Here is a 19361-nt window from a genome sequence, read left to right as displayed (position 1 = left end):
CAAAACAAACACAAATCAGCTTTTGAAAATATATTCTCCTGCTTTCTGCCCCCATGTTTTTATTTGATTTTTTTGTTTAAAAATAAAGTGTCAGTGAAATTCTTATGTTTAGTTACAAGGTGACTAAGGGGCGAATGCCCCATCTGTCATTGGATAATCTTTCCTTATTACCACGTCTCCATTAAATCTTGACAAAGATTTCCCAGCTCTTACTAATTGAGATAAATGACACTCATCAGATTTGGCCACGTAAGACAGATAATTTTTTATTAGAACTGACTTGATTATTATGGCTTTTAATGCTTGACATGTTCCAGGAGCCATTGAATTCCATCCAACAGTCCCACCAGTGTCGCAGCTTCGACATCCTGAACCTGTAAAACCCAAAAGACAGATCCAAAATTGAAACAATTATTGTGGAGTTTACAGTTGCCCTCAAAGAATTTTTTTTAAAAAAATGTTTTAATGATCCTAATGACCCTCAAATTCTGTGGCTATTGCTACCATATCTGGTAACAATCACAAAACGTAATTACATTATCCAATTACATGAATGTGGGAAGTATGCCTTCTTAATCAATTATGTAATGCAAAGTTGACTACAGCGCAAGATTTTTAAACTATGCTTTAAAACGGACAAACGAAGTAGCAGCAGCCATTCCATCTGGTTGAATAAGAGGGAGAAGAAAGCAAAATCAAGCTGAGCTCTTGGCTCTTTTCATTAGTTACTTAAGAGCAGCCACTTCAGATAATTTAAACATGTTCGGCACTAGCTGTTCATTATATTCAGTATCAATTTAAAAACTGTCATTTGATGGATTTGTCCTTCTTCTCCATCCATCCTCCTTCCTTCTTTATGTCTTTAGATTATAGGCTTGAATGCAGGCCTATATTTCTACCTTGAGCTATATAAGCTACTTTGGCAATGTGTATGTGTGTCTGTATATATGTTTAGATAATTGAGTATATAGTTCCAAAAAAAATCAAAGTACCATCCATGATCTGTCAAGCAGGTTTAGTTGCAGCTGATGTGCCAGGTAAACACAAGGTATCCTTTCCTTTGAAGCACATGAAATGCAAGACAAAATCAACAGAGGTCTGGCTGAAGGCCCAAGTGTGGGATCAAGCATTGCTGACATCCGAGCAAATTCAATTTGGCGACTGTGTCCTGCCAAGAGAGAAGGTTGTTTCATTCACCTCTACCTGGTGCACCTTAAACATCATCTTTTGAAAAATGCCAGCATCATTCAGAAATTCTTACTTTTATGATCCTCAGCATCTGCAACGTAAATGAACCCATCGGCTAGCCTGCACACATTCTGAACATGTTCAATTAGCTTATATTGTGTTGTCCCATCCACGTTGTTCACTTCATAGAACATCTTATTGATGGAATTTGTATCTGCTTTGTCTCTCTGCCTTTCTTTGCTGGAAAAAAAAGACACTAAATATTTCAAAGACTCTGGGGAAAAAGTAAAGGAAGGCTGCATGAGTTCTTTTGGGATTCGTGGCCATATGTGGGTCTTATGAAATATGTCAGAGATCTCTATGGCTGGGAAAAAAGAGATATGAGCATGATCAACATATCCAGCATTAAAACACATTTTTAAGTCAATCTTCTGATTTCCTATCAACTCTTTTATACCTTAGTTAGTTACAAAACTGTGTATGTGTGTCTTAAGAGTCAGTGTTGATTCTTGGTGGCTGTTTGGACTAATCCCTGCAGTTTTCTTGGTAACATTTTTGGGATGATTTGCTATTTCCTTCTTCTTTGGTCTGAGAGAGAATGACTGGTCCAAAGGCACTCACGTGGTTTCATTTCTAAGGCTCTGTGGTCTTCCAGTTTCTAGTCTAGTGCCAAGCACTACACCAACCTGGCCCTCAGTCAAAAAACTCATTAATTTTAATTTATTGCAAATTGATGACAGCTGTGGAGGGGAACAAGACTCACCAAATAAACCTTGCATGAGTCTCATGTCCCCATCCCACCCCAGCTTTACAGCCTTGATTTAAATGATCTGATGACAAATGGCTTTGAATATGATGGCAAACCTATGACACATGTGTCACAGGTGACATGCAATGTCATTTTTGGTGACATGCCAGAGCTCTGGTCTCTCTGCAAGTTATGAGAGAGGGCCTCCTCTAGAGCCTCCAAAAAGCATGTGAGAATCTGGTGTGCTTTCTTGTTGTTTTCAGAGTCTGCAAGGCCACACAAGGATATCTTCAAAGCATTCAGTCTTCATATGACCTGGAGCTACCTTGGATAGACATTTTGAAAAATATTAACAAGTAAGCTTTGTCTCTCTCTCTCTCTCTCTCTCTCTCTCTCTCTCTCTCTCTCTCTCTCTCTCTCTCTCTCTCTCTCTCTCTCTCTCTCTCTCTCTCTCTCTCTCTCTCTCTCTCTCTCTCGTTGTTAACATGCCCAGCCCAAAAGATTCACGAACAATGTGATCCTTTCAACGCTGAATGGTATACTACTAAATAATTTTCTTGTCCACTGCAAAATTGTTATTTGAAATATATGAGGATATGATCCCAGCAAAAGATCATATCTAGTTCTTTAAAAAAAACCTCTCAGGCAAATAATTTTTTCAAAAGAAGAATGTATCTATGGCTTGGGGTTGAACTACAGAATCCATAGTTCTCTCTCAGCTTGGTTGTTCAAAAGTTGTTCAGAGCTCCAACTTTTTGAAACTCACTTTGTTTACCTCAGAACAAGCTCAACAAATCTTACCTGCTTTTTGAATACAGTGTGAGAATGTTAAATTTCTGGCCATTCAAATGAAATGTGACTCCAGAGCCAATTCCTATTAAAGAAAATAAATAAATCAGTGTATAAATTAATAAATCAGTGTATAAATTAGGATATCTGCTTTTAATGAAAAATGTATTCATGTCCATACAAGCATCTAAAATCAATTATTTCTGGATGCCTGAAAATGTTTTTCAGCTGTGAATCAAAGTTAATACAATTGATTAGATGAGATGATTAAAAATGTTTGCCTACAAAGAAATGCCCACACCTTGTTTGAGGAAGATTTCCTGTTATTACTATTATACTGACTTGAAAATTGTAAGTATTTCTTTAAAAAATGACTTTAATCTCCTTTCTCATATTAAATTGACTCAATGATAATATATGGCCTTAAAATGGATAAAAATGGTTTTGTGGAAGATTTTGGTAACTGCTGGGATCTAATGGATAACATCAGAGTTTGTAGCATTTTGTGCAGGTGGTGATCTGGCTGAACCCGAGGGCAGGGTCAAACGCATCATTAGTTTGGAATTGCTACACTCCCGTAAGAGATCTAAGTTCACCCCCTCTGAAGTTTGCAGGCATTTATCTGGCACCAATTGGCCTTGACCGTTAGTAGATCAGATTCTTGTGTACAGGTTGCATGGAACAAACTCATAGTGCTTTTCAACTCTACCTTGGCTCCTGATTTCCTGTGCCTGACATTTTCTAAGTAAATGGCACCCATTCATAATATTTAAAATTAAATTTATTTACACCTTCTTTTGGACAAGCAGCATTTTTAGCCTCAGAGCACCTTTGTTATTAAATCCCATGAGACTAAAACATCATTAAATAAAGTCTGGATTTTTTAAAAAATGTAAACCATGCTCTAACATTGGAGCAAGAGGTTCATTTCATGGCACAGGGCTAATCTATCTGGGGAACCATATCACCCCCAATAGGATTGGCCTGCCCCACCCACACACTGGAAGAAAAGGCAGGTTGTGGATCCCATTGGTCAAGGAATTCTGGCTGGCGGAGTCCAGGAGAAGAGCCTTTTCTGCTATGGCTCTTGCCCTTTGGAATATAGCTTATTTCTATGATTCTAAGCCACCTAGAGTCACCTCTAGGCAAGATGTATGTTTGCTGAATAAATAAAAATTAAAAATAAATTTACATTATACTTCTAATGGGAAGTCATTGGTCACTTTTCCCCCTCTTTTCCTGGGTTTCTGTACTTTTGTCTTTGCTATTTTCTTCTTTCATTCTTAATATTTGTTCTTGTTAGTTTTATTCATTTTATATTCTCATAAAGTTTATAAAACAAAAAAGGAAAAAGAAAACTACGTTACCATGTATTTGTCTAGAAGGCATGCCAGCTAGCGGCAGAATCGCTGGACTTCCCATCATTGTGTATACCAAAGATTGATCCAAATCTTCCAAACCAGGCCCAAACATAGCAAAGCGAGGCTCTGTCTGTGTGATCAGTGACGGTAGAAAAGAAGAGATGATGCTATGTGTAGTCCTACAGGGTTTCAAGAACCTTTTGTGGAAGGAGCAGCATTTATTATACCTGCATTTTAAAAGACATAGCAATCAAGCGTTACTGGACAGTGCCCAAGAAACATGGTATATTACTGTATTCTACTTTGTTCCTTAACAGCTTCTCCCATAAGAATCTAAAGTCACTGAGGTGAGGTGGGCAATGTAGAAATGTGACAAATAAATAAATAAATTGATGTCCCTGGGGAGGTGAGGTGGTGGTGGTGGGGGGAAGGAATTGGCTATAAAAAAATGGAAAATGCAGTAAAATGTAACTTTCTATCTGTCTATGGAAATTCTCAAATCATCCAGGTCATAGTTGTCCCAAAGATGCTTTTTTGTGAGGCAACTGTTTCAACAGTTCCAAGAAGGCCCCACACTCATTTGTACTACTCAGATGACCCTGATGACACAGATAAACCTTCAGGTGGCCTCAATCACTCGCTAAAAGAATGCAAATGACCAGCTGTCTGAAAGGAATATAAATCCTTCCATTCCCACACCATCCAGTCACAGCCGAAGAAGCTTCTTGGATGAGAAGCGAAACATCTTTAAAAAAAACCCCAAGAAAGTCCAGTTGCCTCCTGAAAAAGCACCTTTGGGCCAACTTTCTATTATACCACTGGAAATTATGATGGTATAATATAGTTGTCATAATATAATTGGATAATGACAAATTATACCAAATATAGTGTCATGTTAAATACAGGTAGTTCTCAACTTATGACCATAACTGGAACCAGAATTTCCATTGCTAAGCAAGATGGCTAGCAAGCGGTGCCTGATTTTACAACCGTGGTTGTTAACCGAATCACTGCAGTTGTTAAGTTAATCATGTGGTTTGTAAGCAAATCCAGTTTTCCCCATTGGTTTTGCTTGTCAGAAGCCTGCTGGGAAGGTTGGAAATGGCGATCACATGACCCCAGGATGCTGCAACTATTGTAAAGACATGTTGGTTGCCAAGCGCCTCAGTTTTTATCATGTGATCATGGGGATGCAGCCATGGTCATAAGTGCAAGGACTGGTTGAAAGTCATTTTTTTCCAGTGCTGTTGTAACTTGGAATGATCACTAAATGAATGGTTGTAAGTTGAGGACTTCCCATACTGTATAGCTAATGAGTTTTTAAAAATTTACTTGAAAATGAGAGTCTGCAAAGCAATTCATATTCAATGAAGTTTAATTAAGCCAAATAATTTTATTTCGGAGTAAATGTGCAAGGAATTAATTTGTTACTTTACTTTTCATCATTAGACGATCAAATACTTACGCTGCCATGAAATTGCACGGGTCAATATTATCTAGCTCCACAAAAGGCTGGTTAAATATCTTTGCATCTGGGAGGGATTCCCGATCTATGGAATTCCAAGAAGAAAGATCCCGAATGAGGAAATATCTCCAAAGCAAGGGATCCTGGATTGTTATTCTCCAGTATTGGTTGGTGCTTCCCAAATAAATCAGATCTTTTGGTGTAAGCAAGGACATAATGTATAATTTCACCTCTATCTGTAAATGAGACAATAAAATGCAGTTAAGCCAAGCAAAAAAAAATGCTGATTTTTTTTAAAAAAATAAGCACCCATGACTTCAAGAAACATTGCAATATTTTATCGAAAGCTCCCATTTACGGGACTTCCGGGTGGCTCTCCAGCGTCGCGGACGGTCGGAATCAACCGCCGGCCCTTCGCTGTTTAAACCACGGAGCAGCCGACAATCAGCTGCTCCGTGGCGTGAAAACCCCACTCCTCGGGTGAAGAGGGGAGGGGGAGTTCCTAGGTAGGGGTAGAGCTCCCCTAGAGACCCAGAACGTTTGTTCTGGGGTTTGAAGGGTGAGAGCTCCTCCAAATCCTGGGAATCTCCGGAGCGGAGGACTCTTCTGCTATCAGCAGAACAATACGCTGAATCTACTCCTGCCAGATTTAATTGACATCTAGAAACATTGTAGCAGCAGAGCGGATACAGGAGTTGTATAAACAGCAAGTACAAGGCTTTAACTCTCGAAAAATAACTTTTTTTGTCTCGATAACTACTTGGAAAAGAAAGGGAAAATGGCGCCCAAGTGAACAGGGAAAAGAGAGGGGAAGATTTTTTTTCTTTTTTATAAGAAGTGAAGTGTTTTTTTCCCTTTCCTCTCTCACTCCTTTTATAGTGAAAATGTTTGCTGGGATATTGAGGAGGAATATTTAAATTTGACCTGCCTAAACTTACAAGATTTGGTTTAAGCTGTTAAAGGAGAAGAAAAGTGAAAGTGTGTACGGAGAGTTATCTGGCTATAAAATGGCTTCTAAGCCTCCTAGAATCCCTGTTACTAAAAGTGCAGGGACATTGCCTGTTCAGCAATCTGGATTGCAGTCTTTGACATCATCCCCCGCAGCTGCTCCACCTGTAACTTTAAAGGACTTACAAGATGCTTTAAAAGTGGCTTTAGCAACTCAGTCTGAAAAATAACTGAAAAAATAACTGCACAGGTGGCTGTGCTTATTGAGGATAAGAACAAGAAAATGTGAGAGGACATTCTGTTAGCACTTCAGGGGCTTACAGGTGGAAGAAGTGAAACAAAATAATCTGATGTTTGAGGCAAAAATGGGTGAAGTTGAATATAAAATGGATAAAATGGATGAAGAGGTTGTGATGATACAATACAGAGATATGGAGTTTGCCCTGAGGATCAGAGGTTTGAAAGAGAATCCTCAGGAGAATTTGCAAGAGATGCTGGTGGATGCCTTGGCACCTAATTTGGGGTTTCAACCTGAAGATTTCTCTGGCGAGATAGATAAAGTTTTCAGAGTTAACTCTTGGATTGCCAGGCAGAGGAAATTGCCAAGAGATGTGGTTGTGTATTTTACGAAGAGAAAGATAAGAAATGAGATTATTCAAATTTTTTATAATAAGAGATTTAAAATTGCTGGTCAGGAGGTTTTGATTCTGAAAGAGATTCCCCCAAAAGTTTTGAGAAAAAGAAAAGATTTTGCTTTTTTGGCAGAAGAATTGAAAAAACAACAGCTTCAGTTCAGATGGGAGATACCAATGGGGATTGTGGTGAATTTTGCTGGAATAAGATGTCGTCTTAATACAGTTTTGAAGGAATGAGATTTTTATACTAATGTACTGAAAGCAGGCTCACCGCCATCTTCAGAAGATAAAGAAGGAAAGGATGAAGGAGAGCGACAGTCACAAGAAAAACAGCAATTTTCTGAAACTGTGCAACCCTTGGCTTCAGTAGAAGAACCTATGACTCAAAGAATAACATGGGCTGCATCTAGACGTAAGGCACAACAACAACAACTGCAACAGGATCAATGTTTGATGACTACAACTCAAGAATCAAGTGAAGCAGTGGGAGGAGCGAGGCCAAAGAGACAGATCTCTGAAGATCTTCAGGAGGCGCTCCGGAGGCTTCAAGTTGCAAAAGATGGTGACAAAATTCCTGACTTGGAATGTTAATGGTTTGAATTCACCACAAAAGAGGAAGAAAATATTTCAGTATTTGAAACATTTTTAAAATGACGTTGTATGTTTGCAAGAGACGCATATTCGGGTATCTGATCAGAAATATTTGATAAATTTGAGACTTTTCTTCCAGAGAAGAAAAATGGTGTAGTAATATATGTGAAGAAGGGTCTGATAGCCAAATTAATAGAAGCAGATATACAAGGAAGATATATTATTATTGAACTTTTGATTGAAGGGAAGAAAATACTTCTAATTGGAATATATGCTCCTAATCAACAACAAGAAGAATTTTATAAACTGCTACATAACAAAATAATTCAATGGGATTACCGGTATAAGTCTTGTATTTTAATGGGAGACTGGAATGGTGTGATGGCCACGCAGAAGGATAAGAAAGGATCTTTTAAAAATACTCCTAATCATGCTAGATTGCCTATCGTCCAGTCTCCAACCTTCGCTTTCTGGCGAAGGTTGTTGAGAGTGTGGTGGCGCACCAGCTCCCTCTGTTCCTGGAGGAAACTGATTATCTGGACCCGTACCAATCGGGCTTCAGGCCCGGACACAGCACGGAGACGGCATTGGTCGTGCTGGTGAATGATCTCTGGAGGGCTAGGGACAGGGGTTGTTCCTCTGTCCTGGTCCTATTAGATCTCTCAGCGGCATTCGATACCATCGACCATGGTATCTTGCTGCGGCGTCTCAGGGGGCTGGGAGTGGGAGGCACCGTTTTACGGTGGTTCTCCTCCTACCTCCAGGGCCGCTCGCAGTCGGTGTTGACAGGAGGGCAGAGATCCGCCCCGAGGTCTCTCATTTGTGGAGTTCCTCAGGGGTCGGTTCTCTCGCCCCTCCTGTTCAACATCTATATGAAGCCGCTGGGCGAGATCATTCGTGGTTTTGGGGTGGGGTATCACCAGTACGCTGATGATACCCAACTTTTTCTTTCCACCCCGAACCAACCCAGTGATGCCCTCTCCGTGATGTCCCGGTGCCTGGAGGCGGTTCAGGTCTGGATGGGGAGAAACAGGCTTCGTCTCAATCCCGCCAAGACTGAGTGGCTGTGCATATCAGCATCTCGGGTTAACCAAGTTATTCCATCCTTAATGATGGGGGGTGAGGTGTTACCCCCCGTTGATAGGGCTCGCAACCTGGGCGTCCTCCTGGATTCACGGCTCAATTTTGAAGACCATATAGGAGCCGTGACCAGGGGGGCTTTTGCACAGGTTCGCCTGGTGCGCCAGTTGCGTCCCTATCTGGACCGAGACGCCCTACGCACAGTTACTCATGCGCTTGTGACCTCCCGTTTGGACTACTGTAACGCTCTCTACATGGGGCTGCCCTTGAAGACCACACGGAGGCTTCAACTGGTGCAGAATGCGGCCGCGCGAGTTGTAATGGGGGTCTCCCGATACTCCCATGTAACACCTCTACTCCGCGAGCTGCATTGGCTTCCGGTTGCCCTCCGGGTGAAATTCAAGGTGCTGGTTATTACCTATAAAGCCCTACATGGCCTGGGTCCGGGTTATTTGAGGGAACACCTGCTGCCGGCATCAAATGCCCTTCGCCCAGTGCGCTCCCACAGGGAGGGTCTGCTCAGGGTTCCGCCGGTGAGAGATTGCCGGCGGGTGACACCCAGGGATAGGGCCTTCTCAGTGGGAGCGCCTGCCCTCTGGAACCAGCTGCCGGTGGAGCTGAGAACTGCCCCCGACCTCCGATCATTCCGCCGGGGCCTGAAGACCTGGCTCTTTGAGCTCTCGGGCCCAGGCTGAGGAGAAATTTTTAATTGGGGTTTTAATTGTGTACAGGGTCAATTTAATATTTTTTAATTTGGTTTTAACTTTTGTATGTTGGATTTTTTAATTCCCTGTAAAACGCCCTGAGTCCTCAGGGAAAGGGTGGTATATAAATGTAACTAAATAAATAAATCTTTCTTTGATTTGAAAGATGATTTGGAATTGAGAGATATTTGGAGAGAAAGAAACGTGGATGAAAAGGATTTTACTTTTTTCTCTGACAGACATCAATCCTTTTCTAGGATTGATTTTATATTAATTACTAATGATTTTTTCTAGGATTAAGAAGATCAAGATATGTCCAAGAACTTTATCAGACCATAGTCCAGTTTGGATGGAATTGGATAAGGGTAATGGTGACAGAAGATCATGGAGATTAAATGAAAATTTATTTAGATATGTAGAAAATGTGGAAGAATGTAAAAAGCAGATGAAAGAATTTTTTATTATGAATACGCACAAAGGCACTTCTATTGAAATGGTATGGGATGCAAGTAAAGCTTATATGAGAGGAGTTTTAACATATTTGAATAATAAATATAGACGTAGAATGGAATTTAAGCGTAAAGAAATAGAGGAGGAAATAAAGAGGAAAGAGAAAGCTTTTACTATGGAATCATCTGACGAGGCTAAAAGAATCAATTAATTTGTTAAGAGGTCAGTTTGATATGCTGATGGCGGACCAGGTGGCAACTAATTTAAGATATGCTAAACATAACATTTTTAATAGCGCAAATAAACCTGGTAGGTGGTTAGCTTATTTATTAAGGAAAAACAAAGATCTCGTCATATAGATAAGATAGATTATAAGGGTAAGGAAGTGCTTCAGCAAAATCTTATTAAGAAGGCCTTTGTCGAATTTTATTCTAAGCTGTATGCAAGGGATAAAAGTCAAGGTTTAGACATAGATAGTTATTTGCAAGGAGTGAATATCCCGGCGCTCACACAAGAGCAACGGGAAGAGATGAATCAATTGATAACCACTGAAGAAATTATTCTAGTAATTAAACAATTAAAAGTAGGTAAGGCACCTGGGACAGATGGATTGACTGCTACTTATTATAAAAATTTACAACTAGAGATGGTGGAACCTTTAAAAGAATTGTTTAGAACAATTCAATCCGGAGGGGAGGTTCCTCCATCATGGAAAACAGCATTTATAACGTTGATTCCAAAGGAAGATCAAGATCCTATACAAACTAAAAATTATAGACCTATATCGTTGTTAAATACTGATTACAAGATATTTGCAAAAGTTTTAGCAAATAGATTGATGAAGGTTATGCAACAAATGATTTATACTGATCAAACAGGATTCATAAGCAGTAGGCAAATGAAAAATAACGTGAGACACATTGTAAATGTATTAGAATATTTAGAAAGAAATAACCAAGTCCCTGCAGCGCTGATTTTCCTGGACGCTGAAAAAGCTTTCGATCAATTGGATTGGCAATTCTTATTTAAAGTGTTAGAGAAGATGCAGTTTGGGGATAAGTTTTTACAACCTATCAGGGCTATATATCAAAAACAAAGAGCACAAATAATAATTAATGGTAGCTTATCAGAAGCTTGTAAAATTGAAAAGGGTACAAGACAGGGATGTCCACTGTCGCCATTGTTGTTTGTTTTAACATTGGAAATATTATTGATTAAAATCCGTGATTCAAAGAAAATAAAGGGAATTAAAATTAGAGATCAAGACTATTTATTTATTTATTTATTTGTTTGTTTGTTTTTATAAACCGCCCTTCTCCCGAGGGACTCGGGGCGGTGTACAGAATAAGGTAGGCATACAGAATGAACAATAGTGAAAAAACAATAGTAAAATACAAACTGGGACCCCAGTTAGAGCTATCAGGCCAGGCCGGACTGCTGGAACAGGTAAGTTTTTAATTCGCGCCGGAAGGTGCGGAGGTCGGGGGCCATCCGGATTTCGGTTGGTAAGCTGTTCCAGAGGGCTGGCGCACCCACTGAGAATGCCCTCCCCCTGGGGGCCACCAGCCGACATTCCTTGAGCGGTGGCACCCTGAGGAGGCCCTCTCTGTGGGAGCGCACAGGACGGTGGGGTGCTGACATTGGCAGAAGGTGCTCCCGTAGGTAGTCCGGACCCATGCCATGTAGGGCTTTGTATGTCATTGTTAGCACCTTGAACTTCACACGGAAGGCAACTGGAAGCCAGTGCAGCGCACGGAGGAGAGGTGTGATATGGGAGTATCGGGAGGCTCCCAAGAGTGTCCGTGCCGCTGCACTTTGCACCAGTTGAAGCTTCCGAGTGGATCTCAAGGGCAGCCCCATGTAGAGAGCGTTACAATAGTCTAGGCGAGAGGTCACAAGAGCATGGGTGACTGTACGTAAGGCATCCAGGTCCAGATAAGGCCGTAATTGGCGAACTAGTCGAACCCGGGAGAAGGCCCCCTTGGTCACAGCTCCTATGTGATCTTCCAGGGAGAGCTGCGAGTCAAGGAGGACACCCAGGTTGCGGGCCCTATCAACAGGGGGTAGTAACTTGTCTCCGATGTTAAGGGATGGGATGTTCTGAGTATCCTGGCTTGCCGGTACGTACAGCCATTCAGTCTTGTCCGGGTTCAGTTGAAGCCTGTTCCTCCCCATCCATTCCCGGACCGCTTTCAGGCAGCGGGACATCACGTCGAGGGCATCACTGATGTTGTTTGGAGTTGAGATGAAAAGCTGGGTGTCATCAGCATACTGATGGTACCCTACTCCAAAGCTGCGAATGATCTCGCCCAGCGGTTTCATGTAGATGTTGAACAGGAGAGGCGAGAGGACCGACCCCTGAGGGACTCCGCAAGCGAGAGGCCTCGGGGTCGACCTCTGTCCCCCTGCCAACACCGACTGCGAGCGACCCTGGAGAAAGGAGGAGAACCAACGCAGAACCGTGCCTCCCACTCCCAGTCCCCTGAGGCGTCGCAGTAAGATACCATGGTCGATGGTATCGAAAGCCGCCGAGAGGTCTAATAAGACTAGGACAGAGGAATGGCCCCTGTCCCGGGCTCTCCAGAGATCATTTATCAGAGCGACCAATGCCGTCTCCGTGCTGTAGCCCGGTCTGAAGCCCGATTGGTACGGGTCTAGATAAACCGCTTCATCCAGGATCTGAGGGAGTTGGTGCGCCACCACGCTCTCAACAACCTTCGCAAGGAAGCGAAGATTGGAGACTGGACGAAAGTTATTCAATGAGGATGGGTCCAAGGTGGGCTTCTTGAGGAGAGGTCTCACCACCGCCTCCTTCAAGGCGGTGGGGAAGTGACCCTCACTCAGAGAAGCGGAGATGACCGCCAGGAACCAGCCTCGTGTCCCCTCTCGAGCTGCATATGCCAGCCAGGAAGGGCACGGGTCCAGTAAGCATGTGGAGGAGCTCAACCTCCTCATAATCCTGTCCACTTCCTTAGGAGTCACAGGATCAAATTCCTCCCAGATGACGTCGACAAGACTGTCCATGCCTTGTTCTTCCAGCTCAGCCCAGTTGGAGTCCAGGCCGGTTCGGATCCGAGCAATTTTATCCAGCAGATATTGACCGAATTCCTCGGCTCGACCCTGCAAGGGTTCCTCCCTCACCTCTTGGTTCAGTAGGGAGCGAGTCACCCTGAACAAGGCAGCCGGGCGATTATCTGCGGACGCGATGAGGGTGGAAAAGTAGTTGGATTTTGCCACCCTTATCGCAGCGAGATAAGACCTGGTGAGGATTCTTAATCGCAATCGGTCGGATTCGGATCGACTGGATCTCCAACGGCTCTCTAGGCCCCGTCTCCGACGCTTCATCTCCCGGAGCTCCGCGGTGAACCATGGGGCTCGCTGGGATCTGCGCCGGGTCAGAGGCCGCAAGGGTACAACTCGGTCCAGAGCCTCCGTGGCTGCCTTTTCCCAGGCTTCCACTAAGTCCTCCGCCGAGCTGTGAGCAGGGAGTGCATGTGCGTCCCCAAGCGCTGCCTGGAACCTATCAGGGTCCATTAGGCGCCTAGGGCGGTACCATCTGGTTTGCACCGCGCACCCACGGCGGGGGGTGGCAAAGGGGAAGTCTAGCCGCACGAGGTGATGATCGGTCCATGACAGGGGCATAACAGTCGTGGCACCCCCACCGATATCATCGCGCCACCGTCCAGACAAGAACACCAAGTCTGGGGTGTGGCCTCTCTCATGAGTCGGTCCACAAATTATTTGCGACAGGTCCATGGCCGCCATGAACTCCCGAGCCAGATCGGACGATCCTCCCAGGGACGGTAGGTTAAAGTCGCCCAAGACCATGAGTCTTGGGAATTCAACCACCAACCCTGAGAGGACATCGAGTAGCTCGGGCAGGGCTGCCGCTGCACGATTAGGTGGTAGGTATGCCAGCAGCAGGCCCAACTGCGCCCCCGGGCCGTATCTCAGTAGGAGAGACTCACACCCAACCATCTGAGGGACGGTGATCTCTCGCGGGCTAAGGGATTCCCTGATGATAACTGCCACTCCCCCGCCCCTCCCATGGGTCCGAGGCTGGTGCAGCACTTGGAAACCTGGCGGGCAGAGGTCAACCAGAGGGACACCACCCTCTTGGCCCAGCCAGGTTTCCGTGATGCAAGCCAGGTCCGCGTGCTCGCTCTCCACTAGGTCACGAACAAGGTGTGCCTTGTTAGCTACGGACCTGGCATTCAGGTAGACCAGCCTTAGCATAGGAGGCTGCACACCTTCGCTCCCGGGTCCTCCGGGGAAGTACAGAGGGTCGGAGCGTCTCACCGCTTGTACAGAGCGGAGATGACACTCCCGGTGACGATACGGCCCTCTGTTTGTGCACCTTCTGCCGTTCCCCACCATCCTGGGAATAGGATGTTCGTCAGTACGCCATTGGTTATTGTCGGCGACTGGTCCTCGTTTCTCACCATCGCGAATGGTCGTAGGCCTGGCCTGCATTATGGTACCCGGAAGGCCTGCCTTCCCCGAGCAGCCATACTCTTTTCCCGCCCCCCTCCCTAACCCGACAAAAAACTTAACAAGAAACTTAACCAGGGGCCTCTTGTTGGTCTTGTGATGGAGGCCCCTGACCCTGCCTGGCCATCTCTCAGAGGCCCAATGGTCGGGCCCGTCATCGAGGTTTGATGTATTGAAGGCAGGACGAACCCAGGAGAGGGGGGAACTCCTGAGGGCGAGTAGATCTATGCAAGAATATTGAAGACGCATAGGGAGCATTGGGGAGCATTGGGAAGGCGGTCCCCTGGGTGGAGCATTAGAAGGAGGGTCTAGTCGGGTAGGTGGGTATCTGGACCGTCACCCAGTCACTGCCACTTGGTTGGGTGAACCCCAGAAGCAGGCCACTCCCCATCCTCTCACGATGGGTTGTGATTCTGCTTCTGGGGGTGGTCCAGGGCCCACTCTGGGTGAAGCATACCCCATAGAGCTCTCACCTCTATGGGGCTGCAGGTGTAGGACAGGCCACTCTGCCACCGTGGCTTGCACCCAGGCCCATAATGTCCTGTGGGGCGAGGGAGGGCAGGGGGGTTCGGAGCTGGTGGAGGCCAGATGTTGATGGCCTCGGTGGTCTAGTCGCCGTCATCTCCAACGGTCAGCTGCGTCCTGGCGTCTTTAGGGGTGTTGATCGGCACGGAGATACCGTCGGCACCTAGGGTGCGGGCCGGGAACGCCACGCCGCATCTAGTGGTGCTGCCGTCGAGGGAGCCGAGGGTGGAGGCACCGGCCCCACTCCGGATGGCTGTAGCAGTTGCAGCGGCTCGGGGGCGGGTTAGAGGCGCCCCATCGCCACTGCCCCCGCCGGTGTTCGGGCCCGTGGGGAGATGACAGGCTAGGGCCCCGCGGGGTACTCGCCGTCGCCGCTGCCGACGATGCCGCCGCCTCCGCTACCCAGCTGGTCCGCAGCGCCTCCGTTGGTCGCTTGGGGACGCCGCCGGAGTCGAACAGGTGGGGGGGTTGGGGCAGGGCAGAGATGTTGTCGCCGTCGCCCGGGAGCCGGTCAGGGGGCCGGGGCAGAGCAGAGCCTCCGGCCCCCCCTGGATGGCTGCGATGGTTGTCGTGGTCCAGGGGCGGGCTTGGAGAGGCCCTGCCGCCACCGACACCGTCGCTGCCGGTTCCCTGAATAGGCGACCAGACTGGGAAAGAAGAGTCGTTGCCGCCGCCGCTGTCATCCTCGCCGCCGGCGCCTCCGCCGCACAGCTGATCCGCGGAGACACCGCTGCCGCCCGGGAGCCGATCAGGGGGCCGGGGCAGAGCAGAGCCTCCGGCCCCTCCTGGATGCGTGCCCAGGGCCAGGGGGCGGGCCTGGGGAAGCCCTGCCGCCACTGCCATCGTGGCTGCCGGCTCCCAGACTATAGATTGAGAGCGTTTGCAGATGACTTGGTTATTACATTAAGTCAACCAATTCAATCAGTTATAGATTTAATGGAAATAATTTTACAATATGGACAAGTTTCTGGATTTAAGGTAAACAGACAAAAAACTAAGATATTGTCTAAAAATATGACCATAGAACAAAAGGTTGCCTTAGAAAAATTAACAGGATTTGAAATAGTTAAAAAGGTTAAATATTTGGGGGTACATCTTTCAGCTTCAAATACTAAATTATATAAGAATAATTATGAATTCTTATGGTCAAAAATACAAAAAGAGCTAGATAGTTGGAGAAAATTACAACTGTCTTTATTGGGAAGAATTGCAGCTGTGAAAATGAATGTTTTACCTAAATTTTTATTTTTATTTCAAATGATAGGTAAAGGTAAAGGTTCCCCCGTACGTGCGTGCTAGTCGTTTCAAAGCCGAAGAGCCAGCGCTTGTCCGAGGACGTCTCCGTGGTCATGTGGCCGGCATGACTAGACGCCAAAGGCGCACGGAACGCTGTTACCTTCCCACCGGAGTGGTCCCTATTTTTCTACTTGCATTTTTACGTGCTTTCGAACTGCTAGGTTGGCAGAAGCTGGGACGAGTAACAGGCGCTCACTCTGTTACGCGGCATTCGGGATTCGACCCGCCAAACTGCCGACCTTCTGATCGACAAGCTCAGTGTCTTAACCCACTGAGCCACCGCAAATGATACCTGTACTTAAAAAAGACTCAAATTTGGAGGAATGGCAGAGAGGTATTAATAAATTTATTTGGGCAGGGAAGAGACCAAGAGTTTAAGATAATGCAATTTAAGATAATGCAAGATGTACGTGAAAGAGGTGGTCTCAAAGTGCCCAATCTTAAATTATATTATGAGGCGGCAGCATTATTGTCAATTAGTGATTGGTTTAACACAAAGGAGTTTATTGAATATTTGAAGGGTGTGATTTGTTATATGGTTGGCATGCTTACTTATTGTATGATAAAAAAGTGGACAAAGTTTTTAAAACACATATATTAAGGTCTGCCTTGTTGAGAGTTTGGAAAAAATATTGACAAAAGTTGAATTATAAAATTCCTATTTGGGCAATACCTAAACATGCAATAGAAAATATAAATGTGGGATTTAAACATGATGTGATAACATATAAAGAAATTCTTAGATTGGAAAAGAATGAATGGCAATTGAAGTCTTTCAATATTCTAAAAGAAGAAAAAATAGTACAAACTTGGTTTCAGTATGGGCAGTTACAGGCCAGATGGAAAGAAGATCAGAAAATTGGCATTTCAATATCAGATGGGAATTTGGTAAAGCAAATTAGAGATCAAAGTCGAGCGCATATAAGAAGGATATATAATGCATTGATAGAAATTGACTCAGAAGCGGAACTGGTTAAGGATTGTATGATAAAATGGGCCCAGAATTTTCAAGAACCAATAATAATGGATACTTGGGAGAAAATATGGGTTAGGAATGTTAAATTTACACAGGCACAAAACTTAAGGGAGAAATTTTATAAAATGTTTTATAGATGGTATTTAAATCCCAAAAAATTAGCATGTATGTATCCAAATTGTCAGCCAAAATGCTGGAGATGTGGTTGTGATGATGCAACGTATTATCATGTATGGTGGACTTGTAAAAAAGTTAAAGCTTTTTGGATCAAAATTTGGTGGAACATGCAGAAGATCTTTAAGAAAAAGATAAGATTCTCACAATTGTTTTTGTTGGGTATTATCACTGACTGTACTGCTATAGAAACTAAATTGATGCTGAACTTAATAACAGCTGCAAGACTTTTGGTAGCGCAATACTGGAAGAAGGAGGATTTGCCTACTATAGAAGAATGGACTTTGAAAGTTTCGAACCTGGCAGAAATGGCCAAAATCTCGGCATATGTGAAAGATCACTCGCAACAGAGATATATAGTGGAATGGAGAAGATGGATTGATTATATTCAGAACAAATATGGGACTACAAAGTATCATTTAGCATATGAATAGTTATTAGTTATTATAATTAGAGGATATATTATTTATCTTTTCTATGGTTAAGGAGAGTTAAAGTGCGATAGGATTTAAAGAGTAATTATAGCAATTAGAATATTTTAGAGTAAGATTGTATGATGTAATACCCTGTATTTAGCTCTGGGAAGTGGGGGGGTGTTGGGAAGGGAGGGATGCTAAACAGGATGCCTTATTTGACTTCATCTGGAGAGCAAGCATCAGCTGGAGAACATAGATCTTAATTAATTCCCTGCATCCTTCCACTTCTTTGCCTCCCAAGAAAAGCGTGCCAGGAGACGCACTTTCCCTCGAGCACGGCGTTTCTCACGTTTCGTGAACTGCACTCGCCTCGCCCACTGACTGTGCAAGAATACGATTGGCTAAATAATGATCCGCCCCTAAGCGCTGGGGCCAATGAAAAATAGAAAGGCAGTCGCGGAAGAATCTAGACCTATCCATTCTCTCCCCACTTGTAACGGGAAGCGGCCGCGTTGGAGTTTGTGCGGTGGCTCGAGCGAGTCCTTACCGGCAGAGTTTCCAGGGCGCTCGACGGGCTCGCGTCCGTCCCGACGAACTCCATCGTTTCCTCCTGCTTCCCCGGGGAACAGTCCGTGTTTCTCCACTGCCTCGTCCTTTGCGCCCACTTGTCCCGAAGGAGTTGGAGGCTGTGGCGCAGGGAGCATTCCAAGGCGCGCCAGTCCCCGCCGGGATCGACGGACATGGCCCTACTCCCGGCTGCAAAACGACGCCTTCTTCTGGGTTGACTGGCGAAAAGAAGAGCCGCGGAGCTCCGGTCGACTTGGGTTTGGTTGCGGCGGGAGGACTTAGCGGTCCCGACCGATGGAAAACAAGGAGCCCGGCACGTCGTTCTCCTTAGCAAGCCGCCCGTTTATCCGCAACTGGCAATGCTGGCGTTGACCAACCAGCTGGCTTCCCTTTCCGGGCGTCCCGCCTTCTGCCACGATTGCCCCGCCTATGGATGCTCAGTCTGCAGCTTGTGCAGTGTGAATGTTGCTGAGGGAGGATTGTTCTTTTTTTTTTTTAGGACAGCGAAATCCTGTATTGATTTCAGCCCCATTTCTCAAGACATTGTCACTTTCGTGGAATAATTTTGTATTTTAATGTACTGAAATCTTCTAATCCACTAAGCAGAATGTGAAAAAACCCAAATACTGAAATAAGTATTTCTTTCCATTTTAGACAGAAACATATTTCACTCCATATAATAGACTTTTTGCCTCGAATGAGGAGAGGTCTTGGGTGATTAGTACCTCATGTGGGGCCATCTCTAGCTCTAAAAATGCCATAGAAAGCTACATTAAACAGTTCAGTTTAAGTTGATGCATCCCTTTTAACACCATGGCAAAGAAGTCTGAGAAAAATGGGCAAAACAATGCAAAATGGAGTTTGTATCTAGAAGCATCAATGGGTAACGTACCCCTGGACTATGACATGATTTCATCCTGATATAGGAAGTGAAGATGGAGCATAGGAGGAATCTCT

The 19361-nt window shown here is 44.8% G+C and overlaps 1 protein-coding gene across 1 annotated transcript; it reads right to left on the bottom strand.

Moving 5' to 3' along the window:
• Positions 1-246: 246 nt before the first annotated feature.
• Positions 247-19290, bottom strand: FBXO4 (F-box protein 4). Its single transcript, XM_081317025.1, has 7 exons — positions 18385-19290; positions 5552-5787; positions 4093-4313; positions 2738-2810; positions 1262-1428; positions 993-1168; positions 247-374 (listed from the first exon to the last, which is right to left on the bottom strand). Exons 1-7 carry the CDS (start codon positions 18577-18579, stop codon positions 297-299), a joined length of 1146 nt encoding a protein of 381 aa, XP_081173151.1. The 5' UTR covers positions 18580-19290; the 3' UTR covers positions 247-296.
• Between the last annotated feature and the right edge of the window lie 71 nt (positions 19291-19361).

This window comes from Vipera berus (assembly GCF_964194415.1).
Source record: "Vipera berus genome assembly, chromosome: 2".
Classification (NCBI taxonomy): domain Eukaryota; kingdom Metazoa; phylum Chordata; class Lepidosauria; order Squamata; family Viperidae; genus Vipera; species Vipera berus.
This window is presented reverse-complemented; position numbering and strand designations above follow the sequence as displayed.